The following is a 15605-nucleotide window of genomic DNA, read 5'->3' as shown; positions in this document are numbered from 1 at the left end:
CAAGAGATCAGGAGGATTATGGTTTGAAGCCAGCCCAGCCAAATAGTTCCACAAGACCCTATCTTGAAAAACCCTTCACAAAAATAGGGTTGGTAGAGTGGCTCAAGGTGAAGGTCCTGAGTTTAAGCCCCAGTATGCAAAAAAAAAAAAAAAAAAAGCAACAGTAAGTTGGATATCAGAGACAAAAGAGTCTATAGAACTATCAAATGCAAACATTACACAAATGAGAAAGCTTTATTGTAGCACACATGTTGGGATGGAAAACAAAAGAGCAAGTTACAACATTTACAACATAGGATCTTAAGTTATACTTGCAGAATCAATCCACACCAAATAAATCTAAAAAAAAAATCCCTCCATTCAGTTTGCACATAGAATAGAAACCACAGTAGCTGCCCTCAATATAGTGGTCTTACAGGAGAGTCAGCTAGCAGATGGCTCTATTAAAATGGATTTTTTCTCTGGTATTAGACCCCTTCCACACACACCTTTATATAGATACACTTGTAAGAATAAAATGGTCAGTTTGGAAGAGTGAGTAACTTAGAAATGAAAATTAGCTCACTATAACTCTCTTTGAAAACCCTCAACACAGTACTCCCATGTTATATGTTGGGAAAATTTAGAGTACAACAGGAAAATGGAACCTGCAACTACATCAGCTATCAGGCAGGAAGTCAGAATAACTGGGAGATTATCTGTCTACATCTTCTTGGAGCACTAATAGTCCCCAGCCTGAGAGAACACTGTACCAGTTTAGATAATCCTTGTCTCTTCTGGCTGACACAGAGGTCTGTGTAACAAAATACACCAGACAGACACAAACTTGTGGAAAGATGTGGTACATGAGAGTGAAGACATTTCATTTTTATTAGAGAAATGAGTTCTCTCTCCAACAACTGCTGTATCTATTTAAAATGCAGCATGCACTGTGAAACACTTTACTCTCCATCACTTGGGTCCTCTGGGATCAACCAGAAGGTCTCACTGGACATGTTCATGAGTCAGTCAAAAGGCCATTATCTAATTAGAGTGCTTTTCTAAAGTGACTCCATTATATGGGTTCCCCAAAGATCTAATAAAGGTGTCTAAAACTGGAAGGAGCTAGGGAATTTTCTTAGCATTTCAAGAAAAACCATTATACCTAAGCAAGGTAGACATTTCTTAAAAGAAAAGTTAAAAGGCAGAAATTTATTGAGGTAGAAGATGAGTTAAAAGTACAAGTTGGAGAGGAAGGACAGGACCTACTTACCTTTCTCCCATATCCCCCTGTTTTTAGTAGCCCAACCCTGCTTCCCAGAGCTTGAGACTCAGATCAGGCACACCTCAAACCACAGACTGGAATTAATGTCAAAAGTTGCCAGGGCTTCCTGGGGAAGTAGGAACAAGGACAGCAAGACAAAAGGTAAAAAGTTGTCTTAAAAGATTTTTTTAAAGTTGATTAAACCACATAAAGGTACAGGAAAGAATGTATTCTGACAATATACTAGATTATATACAAAAAAATATTTTGAAGAGACCCTTATTCTTGAGCCTGCTTTAAAAGGGGGAACAACTGTGCATTACCATAGCTAGGAAAATGAGATTTGCAGGAATACATTTTGTACACACACATCCAACACATACATATTAAATTAGAAATTTTTTCTTTTGGTTTCTTGACTTCCTCTGACTTGCCCTGGCTAGGGCTGGACCTGCAGAGGACCCTATGGATGACTCATAAACCCAGCTTCTGCTTGGCCATCGAGGAACGGAGCTGCAGAGTCCCTTCTGCCCAAGACCCTGGGTACTGTCGCATCTTCTGCCACAGGCTCACTTCTTCCCCAGTCGAGTCCATCCAGTCCACCACTTCCCCATTACTGATCCCTGAGGAGAAACACCAGAGGAGGCTGAACAGGGGCCCTACTCCTCAGCCTACCAGGGAAGATGGGTTATACAGCAAGGGAAGTCATCCCATAAGAAAACATTGAGCAGGCTTGCGGAGTGGCTCAAGTGGTAGAGCACCTGCCTAGCAAGCGTGAGGCCTTCAGTTCAAACCCCAGTACCACAAAAAAATTGTGCAGTGGAGATGGGCTGATGGGGACAGCAATTAGAGAAGTGCTCTCTGTTGATCCCACAAAGAGCGTACATATTTCTGTTTCTGTGTCTATCAGGAGACTTCAGGTTGATGAAATGGAACTCTGAATGACACACAGTCACTAGAGACTTCAGAGGTTGTTACAGAGCACTGATGTCTGATACCTCATGCCAGAGCTACTATCTTTCTGTTACTGGCAACTTCACTTAATAATTTTTTGAAAAGCTGAACAACTCTCTCTCTCTAGCTGTAGACTCCATGCCTAAAGTTAGGAGTATCTAGCTTCATTCCTATTTTCTTAGACATTCATTCATTCCACAAACATTTACTGGATGCCTACTAGTGCCAGGTATTCTTCTAGGTTCTGGAGATACAGTGAACAAAGCAGAAAAAGTCCCTGTCTTCAAGCAGCTTATATTTGAATAGAAAGTTAGAAAATAAAATAAGCACATTAACAAGACTATTTTAGATAGTGAGATCAGTGTTAGGAAGAAAATGAAGACGGTGTCTTACAGGGCCTGGATCAGGACCTACTGTGGATAGACCAAGCTGAGAGACTCTGAGGAGACTCTGAAGGATGGCAAGAAGCCAGCCTTTCCAGACAGAGGGAATAATCAATGTAAATATTCAGGGGTAGGAATGAGCATGGTATATTTAGAAAGCAAAATTAAAGCCATTATGTTGGAGCACAGTGAGCAAGCTTGAGAGTGAAGAGAAGGCTCAGAAAGGAACAGAGTCCACATTATCTAGGAGGTCTATAGGCTTGATAAGAACTTTGGATTGTTTTCTAAGTAGGACAGGAAGTCACTGAAGGGTTTTAAGCAGGGGAATGACATGAACTAGCTTAAATTTTTAAAAATATCACTTGAGATGCTTTGTGTTAGTTATTAGTAAATAAGAGTATTTTTAAGGCAATGGGAATCCAGAAACTGTAGAGACAGAAAAGAAGAGAACTAAGCCCGGAGAAGCACAAACATTTAGAGTTTGGGTATAGAGTGAGAAACCTACAAAAAAAAATTGGGAAACAATGAGCAGTGGGTTCAAAGAGAATCAGAGTGTAATGTGACTAGAAGCTAATTATTTCAAGAAAAAGAGTGATGTACTATATTAAATAGTGCTGAGAAGTCTAGTGCGATGAGAACACCACTTTGGCATGAGCAATCTGTCAGCAGAGTGGTGGGACTGAGAGAAGTGAGGAAGGAGAGACCATTTTTTTAAAGAAATTAGAGGGGGGACGTGGTCCGGGAAAGGTTTATTTTTGTTTAATGAGATTGGAAACACCAAACATATCTGTATTTATATTCAGTCAGTAAAGAGAATGAAACTGATCATACAGGAAAAATGGAGATTACAGAAGTGGGGTCATTAAAAGGGGGAAGAGGATGATCCAGAACACTTGGAGAGGTTGAACTTTGCTAGCAAGGACCTTTCTTTCATAGTAACAGGACAAAAGATCAAAATTAGAGGTACAGATACAAAGGAAGATTTGCAGATTTTTTTTTGTTAGAGGATGATAGAGTTCCTAGCTATCAGGGTCACATTTCTGTACACATAACAGTATGGGAGTTCAGCCTTCCCTAGGCCTGGCACATCATGAGCACTCAATAAATATTTGTTGAATGTTAACTGAAAGGAAAGAAGGAAAGTTCTGTCGTACAGGAACTATGTGTGGCATGCGGAAGTACTGGGACTTTAAGACAAACGAGGATAGGGGTGAGACTCTCACCAGTGCCAACACTCAGCCTGACTCCTCCCAGGAAGTCATTGCTGGCCAAGGGCTCCCGGTCCCACACAGTCAGTTCCAGGCACATGTGCTGCAGATCTTCCAGCCTTACACCATTGTAGACAAAAGTGTGGTTGTAGTGGGGATTCAGGGTCTTCTTCATCACAGGTGTTTTACGCTTACTGGCCTTGTTCCTCATGGGAAGGAGGTATCTGGCAGAAGGTAGGGAATAATCAGCACCTACTAAAAGATGGCAATATCTGCCTAAATTGCCTTTTCCCCTACCACAGGCCTAGCCCAGGAAGCAGAGTCAACACCCAGATCCAAGTGCATACACTCCTCCTTTGAATCTGCTGAAGCAGACTTCCCACTACCTCCACTAGATCATTCACCTCATTCACTTCCTTTAACCTGGAGAGAAAATGAATATATTATTAGTCAGTCTGTTGTCTATGCACCACCAAAAATGAGTTTTAAATATTTGGGTCCATTGTTCCTACAAAAGACAAGTAGGAGTATCTCTAGGTTTAGCCAAACATTGATTTGCTAGGAAGCTTAAGTAAGTGAGTGATCTATAATCTGGAAAAGCTAGCATTACTTAAAAATTATGGGAAACAAAGCCCTAAGTTCCCAAAGCTAGACAGTCAGGGAATGCAGATTTTGACCTAGGACTAATGAGGAACAGGAGTCAAAAATAAGTCAGAATCTGTCTATATGCCACCTTCCTGTTTGGAAATTAATACCACAGCCCTGTGCAAACTGAGTTCAAACCAGTACAAAGGTAGTTCTGGAGGTTTTCCCATTACCTAGCTGCAGGTACAAAATTGCTGCGGGTGGAAGGACTAGGATAGGATCCACAGAGAAAGATAAATTGGGTTCCTCTGTTAACTCTTGTATTGAAGCTGGTTAGTTTGGTTCTGGTCCAGGGACTCACCCCTTGACAAAGCTGTCTGAAGTCCCTCCTGATTTGGCAGCTGTCAGGTTCTTGGCTTCTTTGATCCACACCTGGAGTTCTCCCCCTTCCCCACCTTTACCTATAAGGGATGTCAGGCATAGCAAGTGAGCCCCCATACCTTCAAATTTATCATGAGCTTTATCTACATAGCACTTCCTTTCTTTGTTCCTGAAAGCAGCAAGCTTTGTAACAACTGAACTGTGCCTGACTTGCATCCTCAGTTCCTAGCACAGTATCCAGCAGTAGGCAGCAGATGCTTAATAGCAGTAAGTACTTATTGAAAACTGGCTATACATAGCCAGACACTGCCTTAAGCATTTAATTCCCAAAACAAGCCTATAAGATAAACACTACCATCATCCTCATTTTATAGATGAGACAATTGAAGCTTAGAGAAATAAAGATGCCTGATATTTACTGAATGATTGAAAAACTGCTTGAGTTTCTGATCCCATCAGGCAACATCAATTTCAACCCTCACCTGCCACTTTTAATCTCTTTCTCCATGGATACCCTCCCCTCAGTCTAAACATATGCTAATCTCATATAATCTTTTAATGCATTTAAAAGAAAGCCTCCCTTCAATCTTATCCCTTCTTCAAGCTATTTATTCTCTATGTCTTTTCACCAGCAAGTACCCTGGGGAAAACGCCCATATTCACCACCTCTACTTCTTGGCCTCACTCACTCAGCCTAGTTTCTAATGAAATCTGGATTATGCTTCCACTCATCCACTGAAAATACAATCCTATCAAATACCAATGAGCCATGTCTTCTCAATCCTCATCTGGCCTGATCTCCTGCTATTGACAACCCCCATCTCCTTCTTGAAGTTCTCTCCTGGCATTTCTCTCTCCTGGTAACCTACTTCACTGGCATTTCTTCCTCTCTTCATCTTTTAAAATGTGGCTACTCCTTATGGTTCTATCCTTGCCTCTTATAATTTTGCACACCCTCCTTGGGACCTCATTGAGATTCCAAATACTCTTGATTAGATCTTGCTGAAGGTATATTTCTAAGAACTTAGATTTCACATTGCTGAAGAATCTTTACATTCAAGGCCTTTTTCAGTTGGGCTTCTGCCTCATCTCCAATTCCAGCCCCACTCCTACATATACAAATACACACTATAACTCCAGCTCCACTAAAACAAGGGCTCACTCCCCCTACACACATACAGCCCCATGTAAGCTGGTCTTTTTAAAACCTGTACTCATCCTGTCCCCTCTTCTAGAAGGAAATGCTCTTCTTTCCTCAGCCTCCCTCTTTTTCTGCCTGGTAAAAATCTGAAATCTAGTTTCCACATTACTTATTCTTCAAAGCTCTCCCCAAAGTAATCAGAATTCATCACTTCTACATTTGGACCTTTGAGCACATGGTTAATCTTTCTTGCTGAAGTAACCTCTTCAACAGGGGACAAATATATCTTCCTCATCTACATATCCTACTCACTAGCAAAGTACCTGGAAGTTGAATTACTCTTCCTTAGCCTTCAACTTGCTGTCCCTACTACTCTACCACTCCTTCCAGCCACCCTTCTCAGCCCCAAAGTTTCTGTTCTCTTTTGTCCTCTTAGTAGCTTGCCCCAGCTGGACCAAGACCAAGTCAGTTTAATAGCCTAAATAATTTTTAAAATTTCAAATTCCACACATTCTCTTCTGGTTGAGAAATGCAGAAAATGCTTACTTAGTAAACAATCTTCCCTGGAATATCCAGGGAGCATCCCAGTCTGGTCTCTCCAACAGTGCCAGCACCAGCCTCACGCAGATCCTTGTGCAGAAGACTAAGAGCTAAATTCAGGGGCCCAAAGAAAACTTACTCTTTTTCCGGTCACCTCCAACAGGAAGTTTGGAGGTTGGGATGTATTTCAATGAAACCACCAACTCGCCTTTGTGTGATGGCAAGCCAGTTGGAGAATCAGCACTGATCTGAAATATAGGGAAACCAAACAGGTTAAACCAGGCCTCTCAGGAACTGTTGGAACATCTCCCTGAGGGCACTTGAAAACCATCCCCAAGAACAGCTTCATAGCACAAGAAGGACCTTCTCATCTGGACAGAATCCAGGGTCCCTAGTCCAGGTTTCTAAGGCAGTTTCTTCAGGAAGAGATGCAGAAGAACCAGTAGAGTCTTCTCCAATATCCACTATTATACCACCTTGGGATACAGTTACTAGATTCCCAATGCCCTCGAAGGTCTTCCCATAAGGTTGTCACAAAAACTCATAAAGGACTTACACCAGGATGAAGAATCTTGCTACCAGCATTGTTAGTAATAGCCACAAAGTAGAAACAATCAAAATATTGATCACTATAGGAAGAATTCAATGAGTGATTTCAATATATTTATGTGGTAATGTGGCATGCTGTCATCAGAAAAAACACAGGCTTTGAAGGTGACAACTATTTCTGATAGGCCAAGTGTAAGTACAGAAAGGGGGAGTGCTACTGCAGGAAACAAGCCATTCGGCTTTCCTCTCTTGGATAACAATTTGAAGATGGCCATCCTGAGACAATCTGACAGGTTAAAACAGAAACTGTTTTAGCCATGCACAGGTAGGTCATGCCTGTAATCTTAGCTACTTGGGAGGCCGAAATCAGGATGATCATGGTTCAAGGCCAGCCCAGGAAAATACTTCCCATTTTCAAAAAATAACCAGAGCAAAATTGACTGGAGGTGGCTCAAGCAGTAGAGTGCCTGCTTTGCAAGCATGAAGCCCTGAGTCCCTCAAAAAACAAAATAAGAATTGTTTGGATGATTCTAGATGCAACTCCCTATCTTGCATCTTGGTATGTGTTGATTGCTTCTAGAAGTCATTTTTCACTTTAGATCTTGGTTGAATTTAAGATATACTTAATTATATGCCTACAAGAAGTTTATCAAAACTGCTGGGTAAAATAAACCGAAACTGTGGTTTCATTTTTATTCATAAAAAAGAATACAGTGAATCTGTACCTGCTGAAATGGAAAAATATCCAAAATACACTGTTAAGTCAACAAAGCAAGACGTAGAAAAATTCTCAGGAATATATGTATGTATATAATGATTATTATCATTATCATTTACATAGCACTTACTATGTGCCAGGCACTGTTTTAAGTACTTTAAGTATATCATTTTGTTTAATCATCAAGGTCTAGTCCCTATGAAATAGGTATTATTATCCTCATTTTATGGGCTATAGAACAGAAGAACAGAGAGGTTAAGTAACTTTCCCAAGGTTATACAGCTAGTAATTAAAAGAGCAAGGATTCAATTTCAGACAGACTGGTTCCAGAGTTCAGGCTTTTAGTTATTATATTACACTGCATAGTCAAACTCAGAAGGATACAGACAAGCCTAACACTTGTTTCCTATAGAGAGGGGAGAGAATAGGAAAAGAAAAAAGCACTTTCCCTACTTATTCGATATTAATATCTATAGTATCTTTTTGTATGGAGTGTATTACATGACTTCTAAAGATTAAAAAAGTCGTTTTGAAAGATGGTTTGTAAAGATTTGAGGGCTCAGTGAAACTGTTACACAGATTTGACTATGTCACAATTTTTAATTATTTATTTTTGCACTGGGGCCTCATGCATGCAAGACACATACTTTGCCACTGAGCTATACCCCAACCCCTTGTTTATATTATTTTTAATTAGTGTCTGTCTCTACCACTAGGAACTAAGTTCCAAAAGCATAGGATTCATCCTGGTATGCCCAACACTTAGCAAAGTACATAGTATATAGTAGGCACCCTACAAATATTTACTGAATGAAGTAAGAGTGAATGAAGAATGTCAGGGATGAACAGCACGTGGTTTATCATCTTTGGTTTGGGTGGCAGAACTGCTTCACTCTTTTGGCTATCTGCTTTGCGTTTCACAGCATAAACTGTGCAGACTAGAGGTGTTTCTTTCACTGCCAGTATTTTTGGGTCTTCTCTAAGCTAGGTCCTCTCCAGTGATCATACGGATGCCAAGAAGCATAATCTCCACAGGCTTTGATCAATTTGCCACACACCCAGAATAACAAAGTTTAATAGCTAGGGGAGAGAAAAGAATTGGAATGCCAGCAACAGAAAACTAAATGGGAGCATGGGGCAAAATGAAATCTCAGAAACAACAAATGTAGAATGTTTCCAGTTAAAAGAGATATAGTAATATGGAAATGGTCCTTTTGTTATTTACAAAATGTCTACACAATTTATTAATTTCTAGATTTAACTTTAGTGTACTCTTAAAAACTAAAACTTAGTATTAGCTATAAACTGGCATATTTGTTTCAGCAGCACATTTTCATTTTGGCTCAAAATATTTGCAAAGAGCAGATATCTCCATTTTAATGCAGTTCTTATGACTTATGTAAAATATTTTTATTGGCAGTAGTTCATGGTGGCTTACAGTGACACTTCCAATATAATTACATAAAATTTAAGCCACTGAGAGAATGACTTACAGGCTGAATGCTTAAGAAAATTTCAATTTTAGTAACATAGTTTTATACTAATTGCTTTCATGTTTTTAGTAACATTTAAAAGGACAAATTTAATGCATCACTTTTTTGGAAGGCCACAGCTATAAAATTATTCAATATACATTTCTTTTGACTCATCAATTCCACCACTACGAAGTTCTCTGACTTTATATCCCCCAAAGTAGGCCAAGATAGGGACTGCAGGTATGGCTCAATGGTAGAGCACTTGCCTAGCCTGTGTAAGGCTCTGGGATCAATACCCAGAACCATAAAAAACACCAAGATATATTACTGCATAGTTTTAAAAACAAAGTAAACAATTTAAAGTGCCTATTAGTGGGGAAATAGTAAATAAATTATAATATAGGCACATAACAGAACACTATTAAAATGAGATGTGATGGCACAGAAAGATGACCATGAAAAGTTGTTAAATGAAAATTCAATATATATACATATACACATATACAAGGTTCATATGAACTTAACTGCATAAAAAAGAACATATAAATACATATATGTATATCTGTGCTGCTTACTACAAAACTTCTAGAAATTGTGAATAGTGGTTATTTCTAAGGAATGAAACCTACTTTCTTTTTATGTTGTTTTAATTTGGAACAATATGAATATAAATCCTTTTATGCTTAATTTTCTTAATATGGTAAAAAGTTCAAAGTTTTAAAAAGGGTATATAGAGAAAACTAAATCTTCTTTCTACCTCAGGCTCCCTTCCTAGAGGCAGCCACCATTATAAGTTTCCTGTCTATCTTTCCAAAAATATTCTTTGCACCATGTATTGTCTAAACATTTAAGTGCTAGTATAAAATTTTCTTAAAACTTTGCCCTCCTTTAGTTCTGATAAAGAAGAAGTTGCTGACTAAGTCTTCAGTTTCAGCAATTTCATGTCAACCATAATGACAACAACCCACTGAATATTCATTGTGTATCGGACACTTACTGGTTCTTTACATATAATTCTGCAAAGAGGAATATTATTTATACGTCCATTTTCTATATAAAGAAAACTAAGGCTCACAGAAGTTAGGTAATTTCCCTAAGTAACAAAACCAAGATTCCAATCCAGGTATGCACTGAGATGCCAGGCACAATTATGCCATACTGCTACACTCTTATCTGAGGATACCATCTCCAAAAATTCCCATGACCTGGATAAGTAACTAAGAGTACAGCTATTGAAGCTCTATGAATTGCTTTGCTTCCTAGTTCTTTAGCAAGAAGGTTAGCTTGGAAAAGGAATACAGTTTAGTATACACCCAGAAGGTTAGCTTGGAGAAGAGGTACAAGTTACAATATCTACACACAGACTCTGGAAGGTTAAGAAGCAAATCTTATACACATAGGAAAGAGTTTCAAAGCAACACCGTGGCTTCATACTTTGCCTACTTTTACACAGGCGAGATTATGTACACTTGAAATACAGCTCTGAAATTGCTGTCAAACTCAGAAACGCCAGCAGGGTGTGCTAGAACTCTACACAAGACTACATTCAAAGCTGCTCTGCACAGACCAGAAAATTGACTTCAGTTCTAAGCAGTGGAAGGAGCTGTTAAAGAAGACTACCTTTCCATGTAAAGGGAGGCAATGATCCTTTTTCTTTTCAAGCTTCCAGGAATCCATCTGGACTTCTGCCTCTCCAAGGAAAGTGTTTCTGCCAAAACGACCATGATGCCAAACTGAAAACTGCAAGGTCCTCTGGGCCAGGAGAGATTCTGGGATCTCATACTGTGAAGGAAAAGTAGAAGCCCAAGATGATCAGTTAGTGGTAATTTCTCTAAAAAGATTCTTCCAAACCTTTAGCAACTTATATCCAAAGTCTATAGTCTTGATATAAAATTATTTTAATTCTTAAGTACTTTGAGTTTCCTCACTCAAACCTTCAATTTACCCCATTTCACAAAAATCTACCATGGTCCAAGGGCAAACTTAGAAAATGGATTAATTTTTTCTTGAGTGGGTGAGAGGGCCCTGGAACATCCATAATAATTGCCAAAGACTTTTTAAAATGAGATTTGTGGCCATGTGAATCTCTAATTTCACAACAATCCAAGGAAGCCAAATCACCTTTTCCTCATCTCTAGGAGGTCAAGATGTGGACAAATGCCAATAGTGAGTCCTCACACACAGACATGGCTCACTGAAAACCATGTTGACCAGCTATGCTAAAGAGGCATAGGTGCAGCTTGGGGCACAAGACAGAACAAGTTCTTCTCCCCTCAAGGTCTAGACTCACTTTGAGGATCTCATCATATAGTGGATTGATTGTGTCCCGTTTGATGCTGGTTTTTCTTTTTCCTTGGCGTGACTTATCAGGCAGAAGATAAGTCTTCACGTAGCTAGAATCCAAAGATAGTACTGAGTAATTCACCATCCTTTCTCAAGCTCCTTCTTACTTCCCCTCTCTGCATATAAATATGCAATGATGAATGCAATGTTAAAAATGTCACATCAAGGCCTGACACTGTGGATCAAGCCTAGCTACCTGAGAGGCAGAGATCAGGCAGAACATCCATATTTATTGCGGCACTATTCACAATAGCCAAGTTATGGAAACAGCCAAGATGCCCCAGCACTGACGAATGGATTAAGAAAATGTGCTATCTATACACAATGGAATTTTATGCAGCCATGAAGAAGAACGAAATGTTATCATTCGCTGGTAAATGGATGGAATTGTAGAACATCATTCTGAGTGAGGTTAGCCTGGCCCAAAAGACCAAAAATCGTATGTTCTCCCTCATATGTGGACATTAGATCAAGGGCATACACAAGGGGATTGGACTATGAGCACATGATAAAAGCGAGAGCACACAAGGGAGGGGTGAGGATAGGTAAGACACCTAAAAAACTAGCTAGCATTTGTTGCCCTTAACGCAGAGAAACTAAAGCAGATACCTTAAAGCAACTGAGGCCAATAGGAAAAGGGGAACAGGTACTAGAGAAAAGGTTAGATCAAAAAGAATTAACCTAGAAGGTAACACCCACGCACAGGAAATCAATGTGAGTCAATGCCCTGTATAGCTATCCTTATCTCAACCAGCAAAAACCCTTGTTCCTTCCTATTATTGCTCATACTCTCTCTACAACAAAATTAGAGATAAGGGCAAAATAGTTTCTGCTGGGTATTGAGGTGGGGGGAGAGGGAGGGGGCGGAGTGGGTGGTAAGGGAGGGGGTGGGGGCAGGAGGGAGAAATGAACCAATCCTTGTATGCACATATGAATAATAAAAGAAAAATGAAAAAAAAAAGAGATCAGGCAGATCAGTTTGTGGCCAGCCCGGGGAAGGGGGGAAGGTCAGAAGACCCCATGTCAAACAGTGTGTGGGCATGGCAGCATGCACCTGTTATTCCTAGCTGCATAAGGAAGCACAAATAGGAGGATCACAGTCCAGGCCAGCCCAGACATAAAGCAAGACCCTATGTCAAAAACAATCAATACTAAAAGGGGTGGAGGAATGGCCCACACAGTAGAGTGCCTGCCTAGAAAGAGTGAAGCCAAGTTTACCCAGTACTACTGGGGACAAAAGGTACACCAAACCCTCCTAGATATTCCATTCTTGCCTTTTCCCAGTCCTGGGCCCTTTCCTATATCATACCTCCCTTCCCCCTAGAGGTGATAAGCTTGGTTCAAGAGTGCCCAGACAGATGCCAGGGTCTGCTTGGTCCCAGAAGCACTCACGGGTTAGAGCGCTTCTTAGCTTCATCAGCATAGGCCAGCTGCTGGCATTCCTTCACATGGATGACCAGAGTCTGTGTTTGCTGCTCAAACTTGAGGGAAAAGGTAATCTTGCCAGTCACAGAGATGTTCCCAAAATCACCAGCTTCACTATAGATGCTCATCATGCTGCCAATGGTACTCTGAAGATAAACCACCACAAATGTCTCAGAACACACACTCCGACACGCATATTGCTTACATCTTCCATCGTGATAATGCCAGAGTCACTGAGCAAGTTTCAGAAGCAGCTGTAAGGAGCCAGTACTACCAACAGTCCTTTACCCAGAGGAGAAGGCAGAGCTAGCAATGCATTCATAATTGTTCAGGTTAATAAATCAGCTTATGGCTCATCCAGGCTCTTAGCTTCTCTTTTCCCCACCTTTTAAACATTTTATTGTTAATTTTTCACTTTCCCCAGAAGGCAGGCAAGGAGAAAAGGTATGATATAGTTAAGTCCAATTGTGGTATGTGTTGTATATGTTGAAACATTGGCTAGTATGGTTGGTTACTAATTAAAACAAGGTGCCCTAATTATCTGCTTTATCTCTATCAAGGCTTACAGAAAAAAGACATTAGTCTAGAATGGGGGCGGGGGATACAATACTGGAAGTAGAAAGGTACTCTCAGCTGTGCGAGTTCTATATTCTCTTCCTGTGTGGTATGAAACTCTAATCACCCTTATTTCTGACCCTATTTGCCTAAACATCAATCTTCATGCTTGTGATAGAACTAGGCCCTGATTCTTAAACGTTCCTTTAACCTTATGATACTGACTGGTATTGTTTGATTCTTAACCTACATCTTGATATCGGTTAACCTGGTCAAAGGCCTTGTCATAACACTTACCTCTCTTTAATGTGGGAATATGGTGTGGGTTATGATGAATAACTCTGATCTTGCTCACTTCATGGTATGAAAACTTTTTTAGAGCAGTTATGGTTACTTCTCACAAAGTGATAAAGAATGTCCCTAGACCTAATTACCTAATTAAAGAATCTCCAGGGGAGAGGCTCAGGAAGTTATATAGATGTACACTGAGTACCTATGGTCTGAATTAAGGATAGGAAAAAAAAATGCACCTCTTTACCAGGGAAGAATGATTAGGATGATTTCCAGGGTCCTGAGTATGCCCTATGGAAGCTTGTATTTCCTTTCTGGTGTTCTAATATGTCTATAACCATAGAACTAATACAACTTACCATGGAAGAGCCACTTTGCATGCTGCTTCTGGCAAGTTTTTGGCGATGCAACTTCACCAGGTGGTCAATGTCTTCCTCCTCCTCTTCTTCCTCCTCCTCCTCTTCCTACAACAATACATAGTGATTCAGAGTTAATAAAAATAAGAAAAGTTTCAAAGACTAGTATCTTTCCTTTATTGGGAGCCTGAGGTTTCATGTGAACATGTGTGCACATACTCTTATTTTTATATGACTCCCCATTTCTGGATTCCCAGCTCTACTCCAACCATCATTCTTAAATCTCAAAAGAATAAGGTAGAGTGTTTAATATTTTTCATAGTAGCTATAACTCTTTCACATTTGACTGCCCCAATCCAACCATCTCTTCATAGTTTAATCAAAATAAGTATTATTTGAGCTGCCAACCAGATATCCAGCAATGAGTTAGAAGATAAGAGACAGAAACCTACACTTTAAATTAAGGATAAGAACAAACAAATACACTAAACTGAAGTCTAGTCCTTTCCTTTAAGTGAAACAGGAACTGAATTTACTTCAGAAATTTTGGGGAATAAAGAGCCATGTTGCCTTATCCTAAAGAATTAGACTGGTTGATTAAGAATATCAGGCACTAAAGCCATAACTTTAAATACAAAAAGTTAATACCATTACCAAGTGAAATACAAAGTGCACTTACCATATCCACACTGAGGCCTGGGACAGATTTGCTTCTATCTCCCAAGGAGCCACTTTCATGCCCCACATCTTCTGGACGAAGATCTATCACAGATTTCGTATATTCTGAGTGGAAGACCAAAAACCCAAGTCAAAAGAGACCCACTGTACTCTATACCAAGAGCCCAGCAAAGATACTCAGAACTTCAGCCCCAAAATGCCATGAAAGGAAACTGGCTACCTGAAGGCCTGAGGGTTTTTCTGGTGTTTTTCTTGAATATCATTTCAGCCTCATCAATCGGTACTGCATTTTGACTGCCTGGCTGAACTTCCTAGGAAGGAATAAGGGCAAGGAAATGGAAAAAAGTCTGGTAGGTAGAAGGAGTGAATAAGGACTGATAGCCTTAAACAGAATAAGCTTCAGATTTCCATTCAACTATGACAAACTTAAAGGAAAGAATAAATGCCTAGAAGTAGTAGAAAAGGCATTTTCATGAGCATTTCAACCAAAATCTTAAAAAACACCTCAACATGAATCTGAAGCAAAATTTGTTTCATTGATGTTCTGATTTAAATTCTGATTGAGATAAAAAAAGAAGGAAGGAAGGAAAGAAGGGAGGGAAGGAAGAAAGAAGAGCAGGGAGAACAATAACCTGAAGTTTACCTTTTCTACCTGAGATTTAGGAGCAGACATCTTCTTCCATTCTGGGAAGAGGCCAGATTTATCCAGAGAGTCTCTCCTGAAGATAGATTTAGAAGTTACCACTAAGTTACCTCCTCCCCTTCCTCTTCTATCAGAGC

At 39.8% G+C, this 15605-nt stretch overlaps 1 protein-coding gene across 3 annotated transcripts in view; it reads right to left on the bottom strand.

Annotated features, from left to right (window-relative positions):
- Positions 1-215: 215 nt before the first annotated feature.
- The window catches only part of Sytl4 (synaptotagmin like 4), a 60086-nt gene continuing 44696 nt past the window's right edge, over positions 216-15605 (bottom strand). For 2 of the 3 annotated variants that reach the window (XM_020156954.2, XM_074062511.1), the window contains 11 exons: positions 15469-15544; positions 15046-15136; positions 14827-14930; positions 14151-14255; positions 12913-13091; positions 11468-11570; positions 10798-10959; positions 6575-6683; positions 4735-4834; positions 3804-4012; positions 216-1866 (listed from right to left, as the gene is read on the bottom strand). In XM_020156954.2, the coding sequence (XP_020012543.2) occupies positions 1718-1866; positions 3804-4012; positions 4735-4834; positions 6575-6683; positions 10798-10959; positions 11468-11570; positions 12913-13091; positions 14151-14255; positions 14827-14930; positions 15046-15136; positions 15469-15544 (1387 nt within the window). In that variant the 3' untranslated portion in view covers positions 216-1717. The remainder of the gene's footprint in view (positions 1867-3803; positions 4013-4734; positions 4835-6574; positions 6684-10797; positions 10960-11467; positions 11571-12912; positions 13092-14150; positions 14256-14826; positions 14931-15045; positions 15137-15468; positions 15545-15605) is intronic. The other variant, XM_074062512.1, reaches the window with a different exon arrangement.

The sequence above is a fragment of the Castor canadensis genome, chromosome X (genome assembly GCF_047511655.1).
Source record: "Castor canadensis chromosome X, mCasCan1.hap1v2, whole genome shotgun sequence".
NCBI lineage: Eukaryota > Metazoa > Chordata > Mammalia > Rodentia > Castoridae > Castor > Castor canadensis.
The sequence above is the reverse complement of the archived record's forward strand: the minus strand, read 5'-3'. Positions and strand labels throughout refer to the sequence as shown.